Source organism: Caenorhabditis elegans, chromosome II (genome assembly GCF_000002985.6).
Source record: "Caenorhabditis elegans chromosome II".
NCBI lineage: Eukaryota > Metazoa > Nematoda > Chromadorea > Rhabditida > Rhabditidae > Caenorhabditis > Caenorhabditis elegans.
Window position 1 is genome coordinate 4,647,479 of NC_003280.10, and position 16,081 is coordinate 4,663,559.

At 32.8% G+C, this 16,081-nt stretch overlaps 4 protein-coding genes and 1 non-coding gene across 6 annotated transcripts; 2 read left to right on the forward strand and 3 right to left on the reverse strand.

The window, feature by feature from the left end:
* The first annotated feature begins 1,606 nt into the window (after positions 1-1,606).
* lgc-27 (Neurotransmitter-gated ion-channel ligand-binding domain-containing protein) lies at positions 1,607-5,805 on the forward strand. Of its 2 annotated transcripts, none has more exons than NM_170980.4 (9): positions 1,607-1,796; positions 3,288-3,374; positions 3,566-3,708; positions 4,011-4,117; positions 4,164-4,299; positions 4,421-4,596; positions 4,665-4,900; positions 4,982-5,172; positions 5,575-5,802. In NM_170980.4, exons 1-9 carry the CDS (start codon positions 1,700-1,702, stop codon positions 5,686-5,688), a joined length of 1,287 nt encoding a protein of 428 aa, NP_740977.1. In that variant the 5' UTR covers positions 1,607-1,699; the 3' UTR covers positions 5,689-5,802. The 2 variants fall into 2 exon arrangements, with proteins under 2 accessions (NP_740977.1, NP_740978.1); NM_171848.7 differs by having other exon boundaries at positions 1,617-1,796; positions 5,584-5,805.
* 21ur-10128 lies at positions 4,479-4,499 on the forward strand. Its single transcript, NR_051003.1, has one exon.
* fut-6 (Alpha-(1,3)-fucosyltransferase fut-6) lies at positions 5,697-8,456 on the reverse strand. The gene is made up of 10 exons (NM_062422.10): positions 8,328-8,456; positions 7,656-7,804; positions 7,528-7,611; positions 7,375-7,477; positions 7,238-7,321; positions 7,070-7,194; positions 6,678-6,766; positions 6,499-6,631; positions 6,312-6,439; positions 5,697-6,066 (listed from the first exon to the last, which is right to left on the reverse strand). The coding sequence occupies exons 1-10, from the start codon at positions 8,452-8,454 to the stop codon at positions 5,910-5,912; spliced, it is 1,179 nt and encodes a 392-aa protein (NP_494823.2). The 5' UTR covers positions 8,455-8,456; the 3' UTR covers positions 5,697-5,909.
* A 3,778-nt stretch (positions 8,457-12,234) lies between these two features.
* T05A7.13 (DUF38 domain-containing protein) lies at positions 12,235-13,900 on the reverse strand (the record flags this gene model as incomplete). The annotated part of the gene is made up of 5 exons (NM_001347282.1): positions 12,235-12,739; positions 12,858-13,026; positions 13,121-13,260; positions 13,406-13,596; positions 13,796-13,900. The coding sequence occupies 5 exons, from the start codon at positions 13,898-13,900 to the stop codon at positions 12,235-12,237; spliced, it is 1,110 nt and encodes a 369-aa protein (NP_001334208.1).
* A 634-nt stretch (positions 13,901-14,534) lies between these two features.
* ptp-10 (Tyrosine-protein phosphatase domain-containing protein) lies at positions 14,535-15,808 on the reverse strand. The gene is made up of 4 exons (NM_001347283.2): positions 15,732-15,808; positions 15,207-15,554; positions 15,073-15,162; positions 14,535-15,008 (listed from the first exon to the last, which is right to left on the reverse strand). Exons 1-4 carry the CDS (start codon positions 15,796-15,798, stop codon positions 14,731-14,733), a joined length of 783 nt encoding a protein of 260 aa, NP_001334207.1. The 5' UTR covers positions 15,799-15,808; the 3' UTR covers positions 14,535-14,730.
* Between the last annotated feature and the right edge of the window lie 273 nt (positions 15,809-16,081).

The following is a 16,081-nucleotide window of genomic DNA, read 5'->3' on the forward strand; positions in this document are numbered from 1 at the left end:
CCTCGGAGGAAAAAAGTCTTTCACAAGCGAAAACCGCAATCTTTTCTTCAGTTTTATTCTATAGAAATTCGACCGGAGAGAGAAAATGGGGTAGAAAAACGAATGGGCGGTCAGTTCAAGATCAGTGGACACGCCCTTTTTCTGTGGTATGTTGTTTTGTTACTGGGAAGTCGGTGAAGCCATAACTTTTAGCTAGTCTCTTTTTTGTCGATATTTTATCAGTATACCAGAATAGCTGAATGTAGGAACAGATGTAGGTATAGACTTAGGTATAGGTATAGGTATAGGTATAGGCATAGGTATAGGTATAGGCAAAGCTCTGATCGGCACATAATTCTGCTCCATACCTACCGTGTAGCCATAAGGCAGGCGTAGGCATTCTGAACGCAGAATTTTTTTTTTCAAATATAAATAAAAAATATTTCCTTTCCAATTATGACAAACATCTCTTTTTTTCGTTATTCAAGTTCTCTCAATTTGAGCACTTTTTCGAGAGCTTTTCCGCTTTTCACCGCAAAACAAGTGAGTGGTGGTCAGTTTTGAGTCCCAGTCTGAGAGCATTTAATGTTTGCATTCGGTTTTTGCTCCGCTTGTTGAACTTTTAAATTCCGTCAATTACACAAACTTCCTAAATTTGTTATAAAAATTTAAATAATTAGCATAGCATAGGCACCGATCCATCTTCAGAATGAGCAAAAGTTCGTTCTGTCGTGAGAGACTGGTGTTGTTTTGTATGCAAACACAAGCACTTTTGTAGGGGGATAAAAAGAAGGGAATCCCAATTGTCAATAAAACTCATCAAACACACGTTTTTCTTCTGCTCTTGCGATTTAGAAAAACTACTTCATTACTTTAAAGGTACAAAATATATTAACATTTCCAGTTCTAAGAAACTTTAGTTACTTGAATTACTCGGAAGTTGTTCAACATTTGGATAACTTTTCAATATATGAATTCATACGCCTGAATGTAAAATATAGTTTTTTTTCGGAAAAGTGTGACGTCACACGCAGTCGTGAATTTTTGCAGCCACGGTCCACATACTACCGCAGGAAAAATAATTTTTGACCAACATGAAAAATGGTAAATTTCCCTTCAATTTATCGAATAATCAAGCGCCCCCTGAGAGACTGAATCTTTTAAGATTAGCCAGGACAATACATATGTAGACACCAGTATGTTTTATGACATGCTAAATATGATTATATTAGTTTTTATTATTAAAATCTTTTGAATATTAAACTTTAAAATAATTTTTTTTTTAATGGGGCTTAGAAAAAACTCATAACATGTTTCTCTACAACTATGTAAATTTTTAAAACAATGTTTTAATTCATAAAAATTGTAAAATCTTATCTCGTAATCATTAAAAAACTTGACTAATAGCACCGATTTCATCCCCTGTCTCCCCCTCATTCAATCCGTCAAAACAGCAATCAAAAACTGGTAGTACTTGATTGAGGGATACGTGGTGCGGGTGGTTGTGGTCAAGTGCATTTTCGCACCTGTTCCCGTTTCTCCCACTATTTACTGTCCTCCTGTGACTCCTCCCATCCCGTCCGCTTCGTCCCCAAGCCGAATCGGGGGGAGGGTAGGAAAACAAATATTTTTGTTCTTTCTTCGCTCAGAACCAGCAACTCGCCTTCGTCGTCCCCCGACAGAACTGGAGACACAGAGCGCCAGTTGACCAGGACAAGAAATGGTAGAAGCTCGATGGATTTCACTTCTACTTTCACTGGTCACACTTTCAGTTGCCGCTTATGATATCGATTGCAAATGGAAAAGCAATATTACAGGTTGGTGCTCAAACAATTATGTTACATAAATGGTTCTCGACACGACAATTTCTGTTAGATGCGAAAACAAGTGCGCCAAAATTTGTTCTTTCGTGTTTCTGAAATTACAGTACTCCCTCGATTTTAGTGCTCACTTTGTAAGTTAAAAAAAACAATATTACAAGAATTGAATTTTTGAAAAAAAAAAGTTTTTAAACGGCAACTGCAGATACGGGATTCAGGCGTACATACCTTCCTACCGACTTTTTTTTTTATTTTTAACGAGACGCAGGTCTCTTTGAAGGCAGACATCTTTGTGCCTACGCAGAATCTTTGTTAAGAAAACGAATCAGAAATTGTTAGGGAATTTTTCTTTCACCACTTAATTTGAATATCTGGGTCAGGTGGGTACTTAACCTCCAAATCGATTATTGCTAATCCTATAGACTTTTGATCATTTACTTTTTTTGAGTTTTACTTGTAAAATTTATATATTAATTGTTCGTGTTCTAGCTATTTTTATATCCACTTCTTTTGAACAAAAGTTCTAGATATTTTTGCTCGTCCAGAAATGTAGGTCCTAAAGACGCGACCCACAATCACATATTCCGGTAACCGTTTCTCAAAGTATTCTTCCACCTCCCCCCTCCGCTCTAAAGTCCTAAATCCTATTCAATATCCATAATTGGGCATAATCTGTCGTCCGTGTCCTTATTTATAGGGTAACGAGGTTACCATCCGAAATGTAACACTTTGACCCCCTTTTACAACAAAAAGGGGGGATTCGATTCTTTCTCCTCTCAATATAAGGGCGATTGCAATTGAACCGCAAAACAAACATTATCAGGAGGCAGAAGCCGAGAGAGGAAATTGAGATGTGGGAGTTGACAGAGGGTTCATTTGTTGAACACCTGTTCCGTCAGACTATTTATTTGACCTTCACGAAACGGAGAAGAAATAAATACTACGCACTTTGAAACGATAATTGACCATTAACACTTTTTTTTAGAAAAAAAAACACTAAAAATTAGCACTGGTCGGGTATTCAAGGCAGGAAAACATCTGCATCAGAGGAGGTTAAATTAGAGTTTTTGTAGATTGCCTACCTACCTACCTCGTTGCTGACTGTACCTAAGTGCGTTGAGTTTTTATTTCATAGTTAAAGTTAATAGTTAATAGTTATAGTTAATAGTTAAAGTACATTCGTTAATGCTAAAATGCCAAAATAGTATAGTAAATCAGAGTAAAAAAATTATTTCTACAAATTTTGTACAATGATTGCGTTTCAATTATTGGTATTCAAACATTCTATGTATTAGTTCAAATTTGCAGAAATGCTCGGAATTGCGCAAAAACCCCACATTTTTTGTACTATAATCAGACGTGAAACCTGCCTGACCTGTAATTTAACTGTAAAAAACCCTAAAATTTAATATAATTTGATGTACCGGGATTTCAACTTGCCAGCAGAACAACTTCATTCACTATTCTATGTATATTTCCAATTTTCAGACATTGAAGACGTCGCGCATCACAAGTATCAAGTTCTTGAAGAATGTCTGTTCTACAAGCTAACCAGCGATGCGGATCGTATGCAAGGTACTTTTTTTGAAAGAAGGATTATACGACTTTAGTCGTTCAGAAGAAGATCTGAATGTTATACGGGAAAAGTAAAACAGACTGGTTTTAAATGGAAGGAGTAAATGTAGTTTGAAAATTGATTTTATAAAGAGTTGGAAATTAAAATTTGAAATAAGTATAACAGAAAAATTGAACAAACAGTTTTACAGACAAGAGCAATGCTCTGATGATGCTTCCACCCACCGTTGCAGCCGGTGAGACTCTTGAAGTTCAAGTACTTGATGGATCCATCACGGAGATGTGGATGAATGAGGTGTTCAAGGAGATGAATATCAATGGATTCTTGAAACTGGTGAGCTTAAAGATTTTTTAAAATTATCATTTACTATATATAAAGCGCTTATTCCGTTTGTCCATAGTTTTTAGTCTTTGTAGTCTTTGTAGTCTGCAAAGTTTTAGCTTCTGGAGGGATAGTGAGTTGGGTTAGTGTAGGGATATAGTCGGGGTACTGTAGTGGTACAATAGTGGTACGGTAGGAGTACTGTAGGATTACGGTAGTTTCAGAAAAAATAGTTTTCAGCTCTAGAAGTCGGGGGCCGCGCCGGAGGTGCGGTTTACGGCTGGTTACAACATAAAATATTTAAATTTTTTCAGTCGTGGAAAGACCGTCGCCTTCGTTGGAATCCAGAAGAATGGAAGACCGAGGTGCTTCGATTGAAATCCATGGGAAGATTGTGGTCACCAGATATCAACTCGGATAAGTAAGTCCCTAATGTGAGTAAAATGAGTATATATTTTGTGTTTTAGGCTCCAAACAGGATCCCAGTCCACAGATTTTGTCAACTACCATGATATTCAATCAAACTACAATGGAAATGTGACGGCAAGGCTTGAGTTCAGAATGAAGGCTCAATGTCAGATTGATTATACTGAATATCCAAATGTAAGTCTTATTTTGGAACATTTCGCCTAAAAATTTTGTTAACTTATTGAAAAAAAATGAGCAGCTTTTGAAAGTTTCTAAAATTTTTTCAAAATTTTTTAACTGAAAAAAAAAGTTCCAGGACCGTAAACATTGCTGTTTCAACTTGCAATCAAACCTCTATAAAAGATATGTAAGATTCATAATGGAACACGAAGGAGCACATGAGATGTTGAATACGAAGAATACTAAAACTAATTGGCATATTGATCCAATGTACACTTGGATTTCAAAAATGAATCAGGAAAATGACAATAGGTAATTTTGCATTTTAATTTAAAGAAATTTTTAAAAAAATCTATTAAAAATGTATTGAATTCTTTCAGAGCCGAACGTCTCGAAGTGTGTGTTGGAGTAGTCCGCAAGTCATCAACCCTTGCCGTTGAACTCACTCTCCCGGTTCTCATTTCTGCATTGATTCTTTTGTTGGCTCCATTCTTTGGAAAGTTCAACCAGCAAATTTATGTGAAAATGTTCGCTCTTTTGCTTCAATTCCTGAGCTTCCAATTCTTGGCAGAGAAGACTCCACAACTTGGATTTGGAGACAATATTCCGAAGATTTGTGAGTTTTATTACTTAAAAAAATTAAAATATTTAATTTTAAAAATTTATGTAAATATAATAAAAACATTTAAAATTACAGACGTCTTCTACGCGTTCACAATCGGAATGACTGTTCTCAGTCTTATTGCAACTGTAATGATCTCTGCAATGAGTCGAGTAAAGAGAAAGGTTCCACCAGCACACAGATATACCCTTCTTGCTTCACTTCTTAATGCCAATTTGTGTTGTGGTTCTGAAGAGGAACCAACTACTGATGGGACTTCTTCAAAGGTGAGATAAAAGGTTTTATTGGAAATTAATCTGGGGAACTTCTAGAACAAGTGAAAATTAACGGCGGAATTAACAAAGCTTAATATATGTATTTTTTTTAAATAATTTAAAAAATTGGCAGTTTCCAAAATATTAAAATTTCCAAAAAAGGTTAATTCTAGCTAACTTATTGTTAAAATCAAATGTAAAAAAAATTGAGAATTTTGAGCAAATTTTATTACTCTAAAACTATAATTAAATTTTTTTGATAGATACCTTTGGTAGGATATGTATATGGAAATACCAAAACCCCATAATTTTAAACATTGCTAACAAAGTTATTTAAATTTATTATTCTTTTCACACCCACTCAACTCAAGCAGACAATGCTTTCACTCCCAATTCGAATTAAAAATCTTAAAGATGTCTCAGGACGCAACATCGGATTGGCTTCAAGTTCATTCGGCTCTCAACAATCTCTCATCAATTCTTCTCATTTTCATCTACATCATTGGTGCTATTGTCATTGCTTTCTAGACACACAGAAATCATTAATAATTTATTGGTATTTTTTCCCGTAAAAACTCAAAGCTTGTAATTGTTGTAAAAAGTCTAAAAACACATAAATGTAAATAAATTCGTTTGAAATCATCACATCTATCAAAATTATCACATTTCAGTTCCTTAAAACCCGTAAAAACCCCAGTTTCGAATAAATATGAAAATAATTAAATTAATATAAAATAGAATAAAAACAACTACAAATATTTCGAAGCTATCTGATTATTGCACATTTCGAATGAATGCCACCATGCAACATCCTTGTAAGATTTCGGATTTTTCAAAATGTAGTCTTTGTCCTGAAGTTTGTTGCAAAGTGTGCACCAGCCGGAGAAGCCACTTCCAATTATTACTCTGAAATTTACTTTTTTCTCACAATCTACATCAAAAGGCTTGTGATAAACTGAGTAAGCTTTGTGGGCCAATCAGCGAATCGCGAATGGCGTGGTCAACATCGCTGATTGATCAGCCCCCCCCCCCCCCCAGTTGACGGGACGTCAAAATTTGAATGAGTGGCTTGAATATTTTCTATATTTTTGGCAAAAATGAATTATTTCAAATAAACTTTTTCATATTTTTGATTGTTTTTTCGAGCTTACTTCCATTCTTTCCTCCATTGATGGTAACTCAAAAACAGATCCTTCTCCTTATTCACTTTCTTGACATGAGCAAGAAACTCATCTAAAGTTGCGTAGTCATCCACAGCAATGTACGCAGAGTCCGGGACCTGAGAATATTTAATGTAAGTATTAACTCTGAAAGCTTTATTTAAAAAAAACAACTCACTCCCAAATCCTTATAGTACTTCCTCGCAAGGACAATTGGAATTGTCATTCGATCGTTTAAAGCTTTCCAGAATTTCTCAGTAACGTAATCCTTACAATTAGAGTTTTCCATAGAAATGTAAAACTTGTAAGGTCTGAAAAATAATTAGTGTGGAAGAAAAATTACAAAAAGAAAATTACTTGATCAATTCCAACACGCAAGGCGATTCCTGGTTGTCCACTCCAGCGCATTGGGAGACTTGTTTTCCACAATTGCCCCAAATATCAATCTGCAATTTTTTGAACTACTGATTTGAAGAAAATAAATGAATAAACCTTAAAAACAAAACCTACACAATTTAAAAGCCTAATTTTAGCTTATCAACGCAAAAAATTTCAGCGGCAGAACATTAAAACAGTTCCAGCTTTTTAATAAAGTTTATAGAGGTTTTCAGATCTAGTATCATGGGTAATTCCATTCATCTTGTAGGTATATACAAAATTTTCAGTCGAAAAAATTATCAGACATTTTTTTGTAAGGTGACATGCAACACTAATCAAAAACAAATCAAAAGTATTTTTTAAAAACTCACTTCAAATCCATTATCAATAATTTTCTTGATCAAATCGAACCGATGATTTTGAGTAATACAGTTTGAAGCAAGCCACGTGGCAGTTTTTGTTTTTCCCTCCCAAATTGCATTCAGGTCAACTTCCACTGAAACAATCCAAGTAAAAAATTAGAGAACAAAACAAAAAACCTGGATTTTTCAGCTTCACAATTGTACCATATGGTGCCCAGACATCGGAATCAGTTCTGTAGGTCATTGTCCAATTGATCATGTCTTAAAAATTGGAGTTTCTAATAAACTCTATTTTATAGAAAAAATTTACTCACGACTATCCGGACGGAACATGTCATTGGTCGGACTTTCGAGAGACCATAGCACATATGGAACTCCTGGTTTTCGTTGGGATTTCATCTTTTTGAATTTATCCGTCTGAAATGTTCAGAATCCTTACTCCATAATCAAAATTTTAATCAACTCACACTGCCACGATAATCTGCATTATGAAATAGCACAGCATCAGCATTATCGAATTCTGATTCTTCTTGTGTTATTCGACAGTAATTCTGGAAAAAAAGGTTAGTGAAATTCAAGTGAAATCTGTTAGTACCTGAACATCAGGGCAAGTCGCAAGGAACCTCTCAGTGGTAATTGGGTGTCCGAAGAATTTCGTTGCAGCGTAGATAACTACATTTTTGGTATGTACAGGAATTAAAGCAGTGGCGGGGTCTGCATTATTGTTGTTAATTGCAATGGAATCTGGAATAATTTTTTAATTAACTTATTTATTTTTTAGTTTTGGGTTTTAAAAGTTTTTTTTTCAAAATTAAGTATCGTTATGAATTTTGAAAAATGCGCTAGTTCATTTTTTTTAACTTTTCATAAATTGGAGCAAATTGAAGCACCGGGCTTATTTTAAAAATGCATTAAATCATTCAAGCTTCATTTTTACAGAACCTTACACCGCACAGGCCAGCTTCTGCTACACGATCCGGAAAAATAAAAAAATCTACCTCTGATTAATCTTTGATTCTTATTTTACAGAATTTTTTGAAACATCTTAATTTTGTGCACCCGTTTTCCGAGAAAATGCTCTTTATATAAAATTGGCCAACGTAAATTTTTCAAGAAAAAATTGACAAACAACTTTTCGGCACATTTTTTAGAATTTTATGTTATTTTTAAAATTTATTTAGAATCCGAAATAAGCTCATTTTCAGTCAGCTGTAAGGTATAAAATTACATTTTTCCATTTCAGTTTTCCTTATATTTTTAAACTAACCTTTATGTTTACTCCTTGTTGGGACCAGTGTATACCATACAAATAATGCAACAGATGCATAAATTCCAAGTGTCACAAATCGGCCTAAATACCTCCAAGTACACGTGGCACCGCCTATTTGAGACATTTCTGGAGAAGGTGGTCGTTTGTGAATGTACATTATTTTCATTAGAAACGTGGTAACACGGTGAAACGTGGAACGTGGTTTTTATTATCAAGATTTAAAAAGTTAAAAGTTCAAATTACTAGAGTAGTAGAATATGAGAATTGGGCAATAATAGTGGGAGGGGAGGAGTAGTGGAATTTGAAACGAAAAACGGATATGAATTTCAGGGGGACAGGAAGAGAAAAAAGGACAAAAGAAGAGAGGGAGAATTAGAGAAAATATAGATGTAACTATGGAGACATGGAGATTCCACAACTTATTGAAAAAAAAGGAACATGGAGAAGGGGAGGGAGAGGTGGAAATTGTGAGAATTTTTTTGTTTTTAGCGCCTTGTCGGACAACTTATGATGTATTGGAATGGAAAAAAAGAGTCATAGAAGCCAAAGAATTATAAAAAGAGGAAATTAATTATTTTGGTAGTTTTATTAGTGATAATCTAGAAGAATTTGATTTTTTGAACTTTTCAATGAAACTTTTTCAGATTTTTCAGATTGTATCTTATTTTTTAAGAGTACTTTCCAAATTTAAAAAAAATTTGGTTGAAATTTTTTTTTAGAATGTTCCTGTTTTAAAAGCGGAGTCATGCTGTGAATTTTATATTTAAAAAATGTTAAACTCTGAAATATTCCAATAAATGTAATTTTAAGCTCGGACATTTTGAGCCAATTTTCATTTTTCCTTTTAAAAAATTATTTATGGCGGTTTAAAAAATTTCAAGAAAAAATTCTGATACATATTAATTTAAATCTCCAATTTTGCAAACCTGTTTTTGCAAATTCATTCAGCTTTTTTCGTTTTTCATCATTTTCGGTTAAAAAAATCACAAAATTGGTAACTTTTATTTAATTATTTCTGACAAAAAACGAGCGAATTTGAAGATTTTTTCTACATTGAGCCTTTGGTTTTTTAAGATAATGTTGGGGAATTTAGAGCAAAATTGTTGATTGCATTTTATAAACGGATTAACAAAAAAAACAAAATTGAGAAAACAAAAATAAAAAATATAATTTTTTCACAATTAAAAAAAATTGTTTTCTGTGCTCAATTTGAAACACCTTATCTGTTAAAATTTAGCAATCGATAAGGAAAAGGCGTTTTTCAGCAGAGAAGGAGGGGGCATTTAGCATTCGAAATATTCATCTATGTTCCATTTATAAAGCTTTAAACAAAAGTTGAACCATGTCGTACGCTTGTAAACTCCGCCAGCCTCTGCGGAACTAAAAAGTACAAGGATCGATTGATAAATTTCGAGAGTATCTGTTAAAATTTCGTAACTTAAATTTTAATTCATCATGAATTCGTCATTGGTATTTTTCTAAACTATTCACCTAGATTGACAAGTAACGTTATTGTACATAGAAACAGCCTGAAAAGATTGTGTATTCTGAAATCAAACAAAAACGATTTTTTCCCAATCGGTTTATCATTGAATTATTTTCATGATTTTGATGGCTGGGAAAGATAACATTGGGATTTTTTGTTTTCAAATATTTAAAGGCACCTAGTATTTTAATTTCAGAGTTAGAAAAATGATAAGAAGGCAAATTGGCAAGAAAACATAACAAAAATTCTCATCACGGAAACGCCCTAGGAAAATAATCTTGCAATTATTCTTTATCACTTGACAAAACGTCATAAGAACTTATATTTGAATTTTAGAGTGCATACGAAAAAGCAGTAAATATCAGAAATATGAAAAAAGAACTGTGAAAAAATTGTGAATGAGTAAACATGACGAACACATTAAACTGAATAGGAACGCAATTGGTGATGAACATTTTTTTGAGGTACTATAAATACTTCCAATGAGAATATATATATATATATATATATAAATGAAAATCAGGAAAGATAGATTTTAAAAAAAATTAATTGCACGTGTTTGATTATGTTTTTGTATATATATGTTCTGATACAAAGATACAAAGAAGCTGGTGATAGAATGTTGAAAAATATTTGCTTTTTCGGGAAATAGAATGTATTATAGTTGAAGCTATTAGAAAAATGCTCAAAAATTGCTGGCAAGTTTCGAAGTTTTTACCAGCAATGTCCAGAATGTTTCTACTGAAATAAAAAGTTACGTTCAGATAAAACAAATAGTTTTCTATGAGGATTAAATATTTTTATCGAATTAAAATTAAGATAAACGTGATCAAGTGATCACAAATCACTTTTAAATTCAAATAAAAAATGTGGGAAAGTCTACTTACGTTCTATCATATAGGAACTTTGAACTATGTTTTTCTGTGCTCTGACAAACATCAGAAACATTTAAAATTCCATAGTAAAACTTCCCTAAATTAGCACCTTTTTTTCTCAAAACCAAAGAAAAAACCAGAATCAATCACAATTTGATGTCACATTCGGATGGGATAATCCGAAAAAGATACAAAAAAAGCGAATTTCCATTGTGAAAAGGACACATCCCCCTCTAAACGTTTCAATATGCGGAGTAGAGAAAAAGAAAAATGAGTATTGGGAAAAAAGAAACAGATGAACAAATATATTTCGATTTGATTCTCTCATCAGGTTTGGTACGTTTGAAATTGTAATATGCTCCACATTTATTTAATTTCCCGAATGAATTTGTCTGTAAGAGAAGAAATTTTAATTCATGAATAAAGTGAAGTGTATAATTTTTTTAAAAATTTTATTGGATTTTTAGAAAGTTTAAATTTTCATAAAGCAGATCATAAAGTAGACCAAAGAAAAAAAAAAAAAAAACTTCAAAACCTTCAACACGAATATTTCGATCCCTTTTAGAGTCATAAAATTTTGGTGAAAGAAAAAAGAACTGAACAATAAAAATGCAGCGCAATGTTTTATGTCAGTTGCCACATATGAAAACTTATTTGAAATTTTTTTTAACATGCCAGTTTGAAAAAAAAACCACTAAAGTTTATCGAATCATCATGAGACAATTACAATTTTTTTTGTTGGATCTATTCATATTCCGACTTTTTCTTTTGTTTAATTAATATTTTTATTGTACATATTATATAACAGTAAAAAAATAAATTAATTGGTTAGGGATGGATTGTTAAACACCCTGAAATGACCAAATATTATTGTAAAACTTGGAGTTTTTGCTTGCTTTATTTTTTATTTTTAGAAAGTTCACATTTCTTGTATGTTTAAAAATTTAAAATTTTATCAAAACTTTGACTGGGAGTTTAAAAAAAAACTTGGAGTGTTTTATAATGACAACAAGTATGTATATTAATAATTTTATATATTCAAACATGCAAAAATAAACAATTTAAAAGTCTAGAAGGAAATGTATGTAAATAACTTAAAGGTAAACTTTAAAAACTCAAACAAATATTAATTTGCCAGCTTTTGATTTCTCAAGTTCTTGGCAAATCCTGCAGCCTTCAATGTGTTCCGGAGTGATAAACTTTCTCGCCGAAGCAGAATACACGTTTCGACCGATTGTACCGTGATAATATTTTAAGAAAGGCTTCTCCTCAACCAGAAGGGCTATATTCTGCACACGGTTTAACGACTGATTCTTGACGGACAAGTACATATCCATCCATGGGCCATCGGGAGTCTCATGAAAGTTCGGGTTTCGATGTTCTTCACGTGATCCGTCTTCCACTTTCAACCATCTTGTTGTTTGACCATCAATGTAGCGAATGTTTTTGAAAAGTTTCATTGATTCATTTCTTGAAGGAATAGTTGTGAAAATTATCACATCGACTTTGACAAATGTTGGCACAATCCTCCAAATTAGTGTTGTTATGTCAATAATATTACTTTCCGTTGAAGAAAGATTCCCAGACTTGATATTTTGAGTTTCGCCGTTGGGAATAAAAGTCTGGCACAATTAATTATTCTACCATATTCTACTTCTTCTTTAACTACATTTGTCATATTAATGTGAAGAGACGAAAAGTTCAAATCCTGGAATCCTTCTCGTTCAAGTCCGTAGAAGTCTAGATCGTTGAAATGTCCACGATGATAGTTAAAATGGGTTAAGTGCAAATTGATGTCATCACTGATGGTTTCAAATTTCAATTCAATTGATATTGGTTTCAACTTTCTCAAAAATTCGAATAAAATTTCACGCGGCACAGTGTGTATTCTTGAATTCTCTCTCATAAAAAATCGATGTTTTGGCTTGTGGAGTACAAGAATAAGATGATCACATGTGAAAGATGGAATAAAATCATGGGCATATTTCAGTACACTTTGTGACGTTTCCATTTTTTCAATTGATAGATCGGCAATGAAATGGAGCAGTCTGGAAAGTTGGTGTTTTTTTTCGGACACTGATTTTTATTGTATTTTTTAGAAAATTGTTTGAAGGAACTACTTGAGAAATAAATAAACATTTATACACAATGTTTAAACTAACTTACTTATCAGAAATAATCAACTCCTTAAAATGTTTCTCGTTGACTCGGCTTTCAGTCATCATATGAAATTGAAGTGGGCCATATTTTTGGCATTTTTCAGCTATCATTGTACAATGTTTGCATCCTCTCGGGCATAAACAGTCCATTCCAATGAATTCTGTGATTCTACCACCTGAAACGAAAATTACACCAAATAATCAGATGAAGTTAGCAATTTTCAATTGAGTTTAAATTTTTCAGCCGACAAGTATTCTACAAGTAATTACATATTTCTAAAAACTTATAATCTCCAATGAGTTCTTCCATGATAATTTTATGAGCATTCGTAAGATCCCAGTGTTTCAAACTATTCATTTTCTTCACTTCGAGTTTTTTTACCCTCACATTGCACAAGGTTTTTAAGAACCTGGAAAAAATCCAATTTTATGAGTTTAGTTTTCAGAAAAAAACAACTAAATACTCAATAAAACTTTATTCCAAAAAATTGGTTTTCCAAAAAAAGTATAGTTTTTTTTATATTTAAAAATAATCCAAAAATAAACCAAACTCGCTTTAAATGCTCATAAAATTTATGTTCTGTACAATATTTTTTATTGACAGTAACCCCTTTATTCATTTTAATTTCATCCTCGTTGAAAAATATAAATGGGAATCGATTTTGTTCGTTTGCTTCAATTGTGACTTTTTCATGGGATTTTTGTAGTGCTGCTATGCATCCTTTATTGAACAATTTATTGACTAGCTGAAAATAGTTTATTAATAATGTTTTTAGAGCCAGTAAATGAAACAAACCTGACAACAAATTGTGTAATTGATTTTATGTTGTATTTGCTTTTACCAAAAACATTTTAACTGATCTACATTTTCCCTAATGAAAATTGTTGTTCAAATCAGGTCACAAACGACTGGAAAATGACGGAATATCATATAAAAAAACTTACTCGAAGTTCTTGAAAGTTATCAAAACTTTTTGTGTGCTGTATAATGTTATTCACAATTAATCCTATATGGAAAACTTTTTCCACAAGTTCTGTCGTGTCCTTCATAACTATTGGTTCTTTATTGGGTCCTAAATAAAAACATTTTGAATCAAGAAAACTAAACGATTGTACAGAAATATGTGGGTGAGATGTGAAATCTAAAGCAAAAAAATATTGGTGAAGAGAAGAAACATCGATATGCACACCGGAATACCCAGAATCTTACACTAAATAGAGGTCAACTCAGCTGACCGCGCTTTGTGTAAAGCAGGGATGTGCGGCGATTGTTTTCGGCAAACGCACAAAACGGTTTATTTAAATAATTTAATCTAACTTTTTTTAATCCAAAATTAATATAGAAATGTAGAAAAAGGTTTGCTCCATCTTAAATTGAGAACAGATTTTGTTGAAAAGCTTCAAAAACGCCTCAAATGGTGCCTGAAAGTTGCTGGTTGCCGAAAAAGTATCGCTAAACGGCTTTGGCAAAACTACGTTTAGTCACGAGACGTCTGCCTGTCTACAAGGTGGTGGATAGGCAGGCACATAGCCAGACATTGAAAGCCTACCTACCTGATATTAAATCTCATATATGACAGCTAGAAAAGTATTCTTTATTAATTTTTCGAAAAACCTGCGCGAACAGGAGAAAATAATAAGATAGTGTAATTATGATAATGTGAAGCTAGTATATTAGTACAAAAAGGGGAATAAAATTTTATGTACGTATTATATATAATATATGTATATAAAAGCTATGGTAAATAAAAGAACACAAAGAAAATAGAACATATAAAAGGTACTGGTTAAATCATATTTTTCTAACTGCGATCTTATACAAGCAACGCAGAGGGATCTGCTAGAAAAATCGAGATAAATTGCTAATAGGCAAAAGGGAACTATTTAATACTGCTCCAACAAATCTTCGGTCTTGACTGTGCAGCGTTTTCGAAGTACTTGTAAGAAAATATGCGTTTTTGACTCTTAACAGTCACACTTTCATCCATAACTTTTGGAAACAAATGCTCAATGGTGTATGAATCCTTCACCGATTCATTTATAGTTTTTCGGAGGATATCCAGCAACGTGAAGGTTATGATATGATTGATCGGAATATTATATTGAATTACAAGAAATGGTGATGAAGGATTTGAACCAAAGGTGAAGGTTTCATCGTCTGGAATTAAATTAAATTTATAAATAGTCAGCTGATTATTTCATAATCATAGTGTTTCACTCACTGAACAAAATGTCATAGAGTTTTGTCAAATACTCCGTGCCGGGAGCTTGTCCCATCCATAAATGAAAGGTGTAACTGACAATGATCCTAGCTGAAGGAATTCATTTTTTGGGAATGTTGTACACTAGTACTTACACTTTGAAGACAGAAGTGGTGCTTTGAATCTCAAGACTCTTTTCGTATAGAACATCATATTGACCCGAGACTCGCAAGATATTATAAACTTTCCACACTTGTAAATACCATCGTCTTCTGGAATTGTAGGAAAATAGAAATTGTCCTCTCCTTGAGTGCCGCTGATTGTCACGATCATTCGAATATCATTGTCGTACATCATTTGCCAATAACTTTGTTCTTGTTCAATCCATGCGAAAACACAGCCGTTGTATTTTGGACCTAGAGACGGAAATCCCACAAATGTTCCATACATGAATTTGTATTTAATCTCTCTTTTTGAATGCGCAGAACCATCATTTGGTAACACTGGAAAAATCTGAATTCGGAACTCACTAATTTTGTGTCCAGCCAAAGAGGTGCAATCCACATTTTGCAGAATGAATTTCCATAATTTCAAATTAATTGATCCCCCCTCTAATATTTAGCATTTCAGCAACCACAACTACTGTATATAAAAATTGAAAAATTATAAATTTCACCTACTTGGAAAATCATTATGTATTTTATTAATTCCGATGGATGGACGAATTGCGCGTCTCCCTTGGGACATTGTCTGAAACAATCTGAATTTCTATTCAATAAAAATGAAATCCTTATAGAAAATATTTCTACGGCAATATTTAGAAATATGTGGCTCTTCTAGACAAAAAAGTGGCAGAGCACAGTGATCCACCTCCTTTTATACTTTTCAATTATTCAATTATTCTAGGGGGTACTGTAGTGAGTAATAGGGTAGAGTCATAAGGATAAATGAAGACTCGCAGGCTATTTATTTTTGTGTCTTCTCTGAGAAAAATACACATTTTTGGACAATAACAATTAGGAGTCGCCAT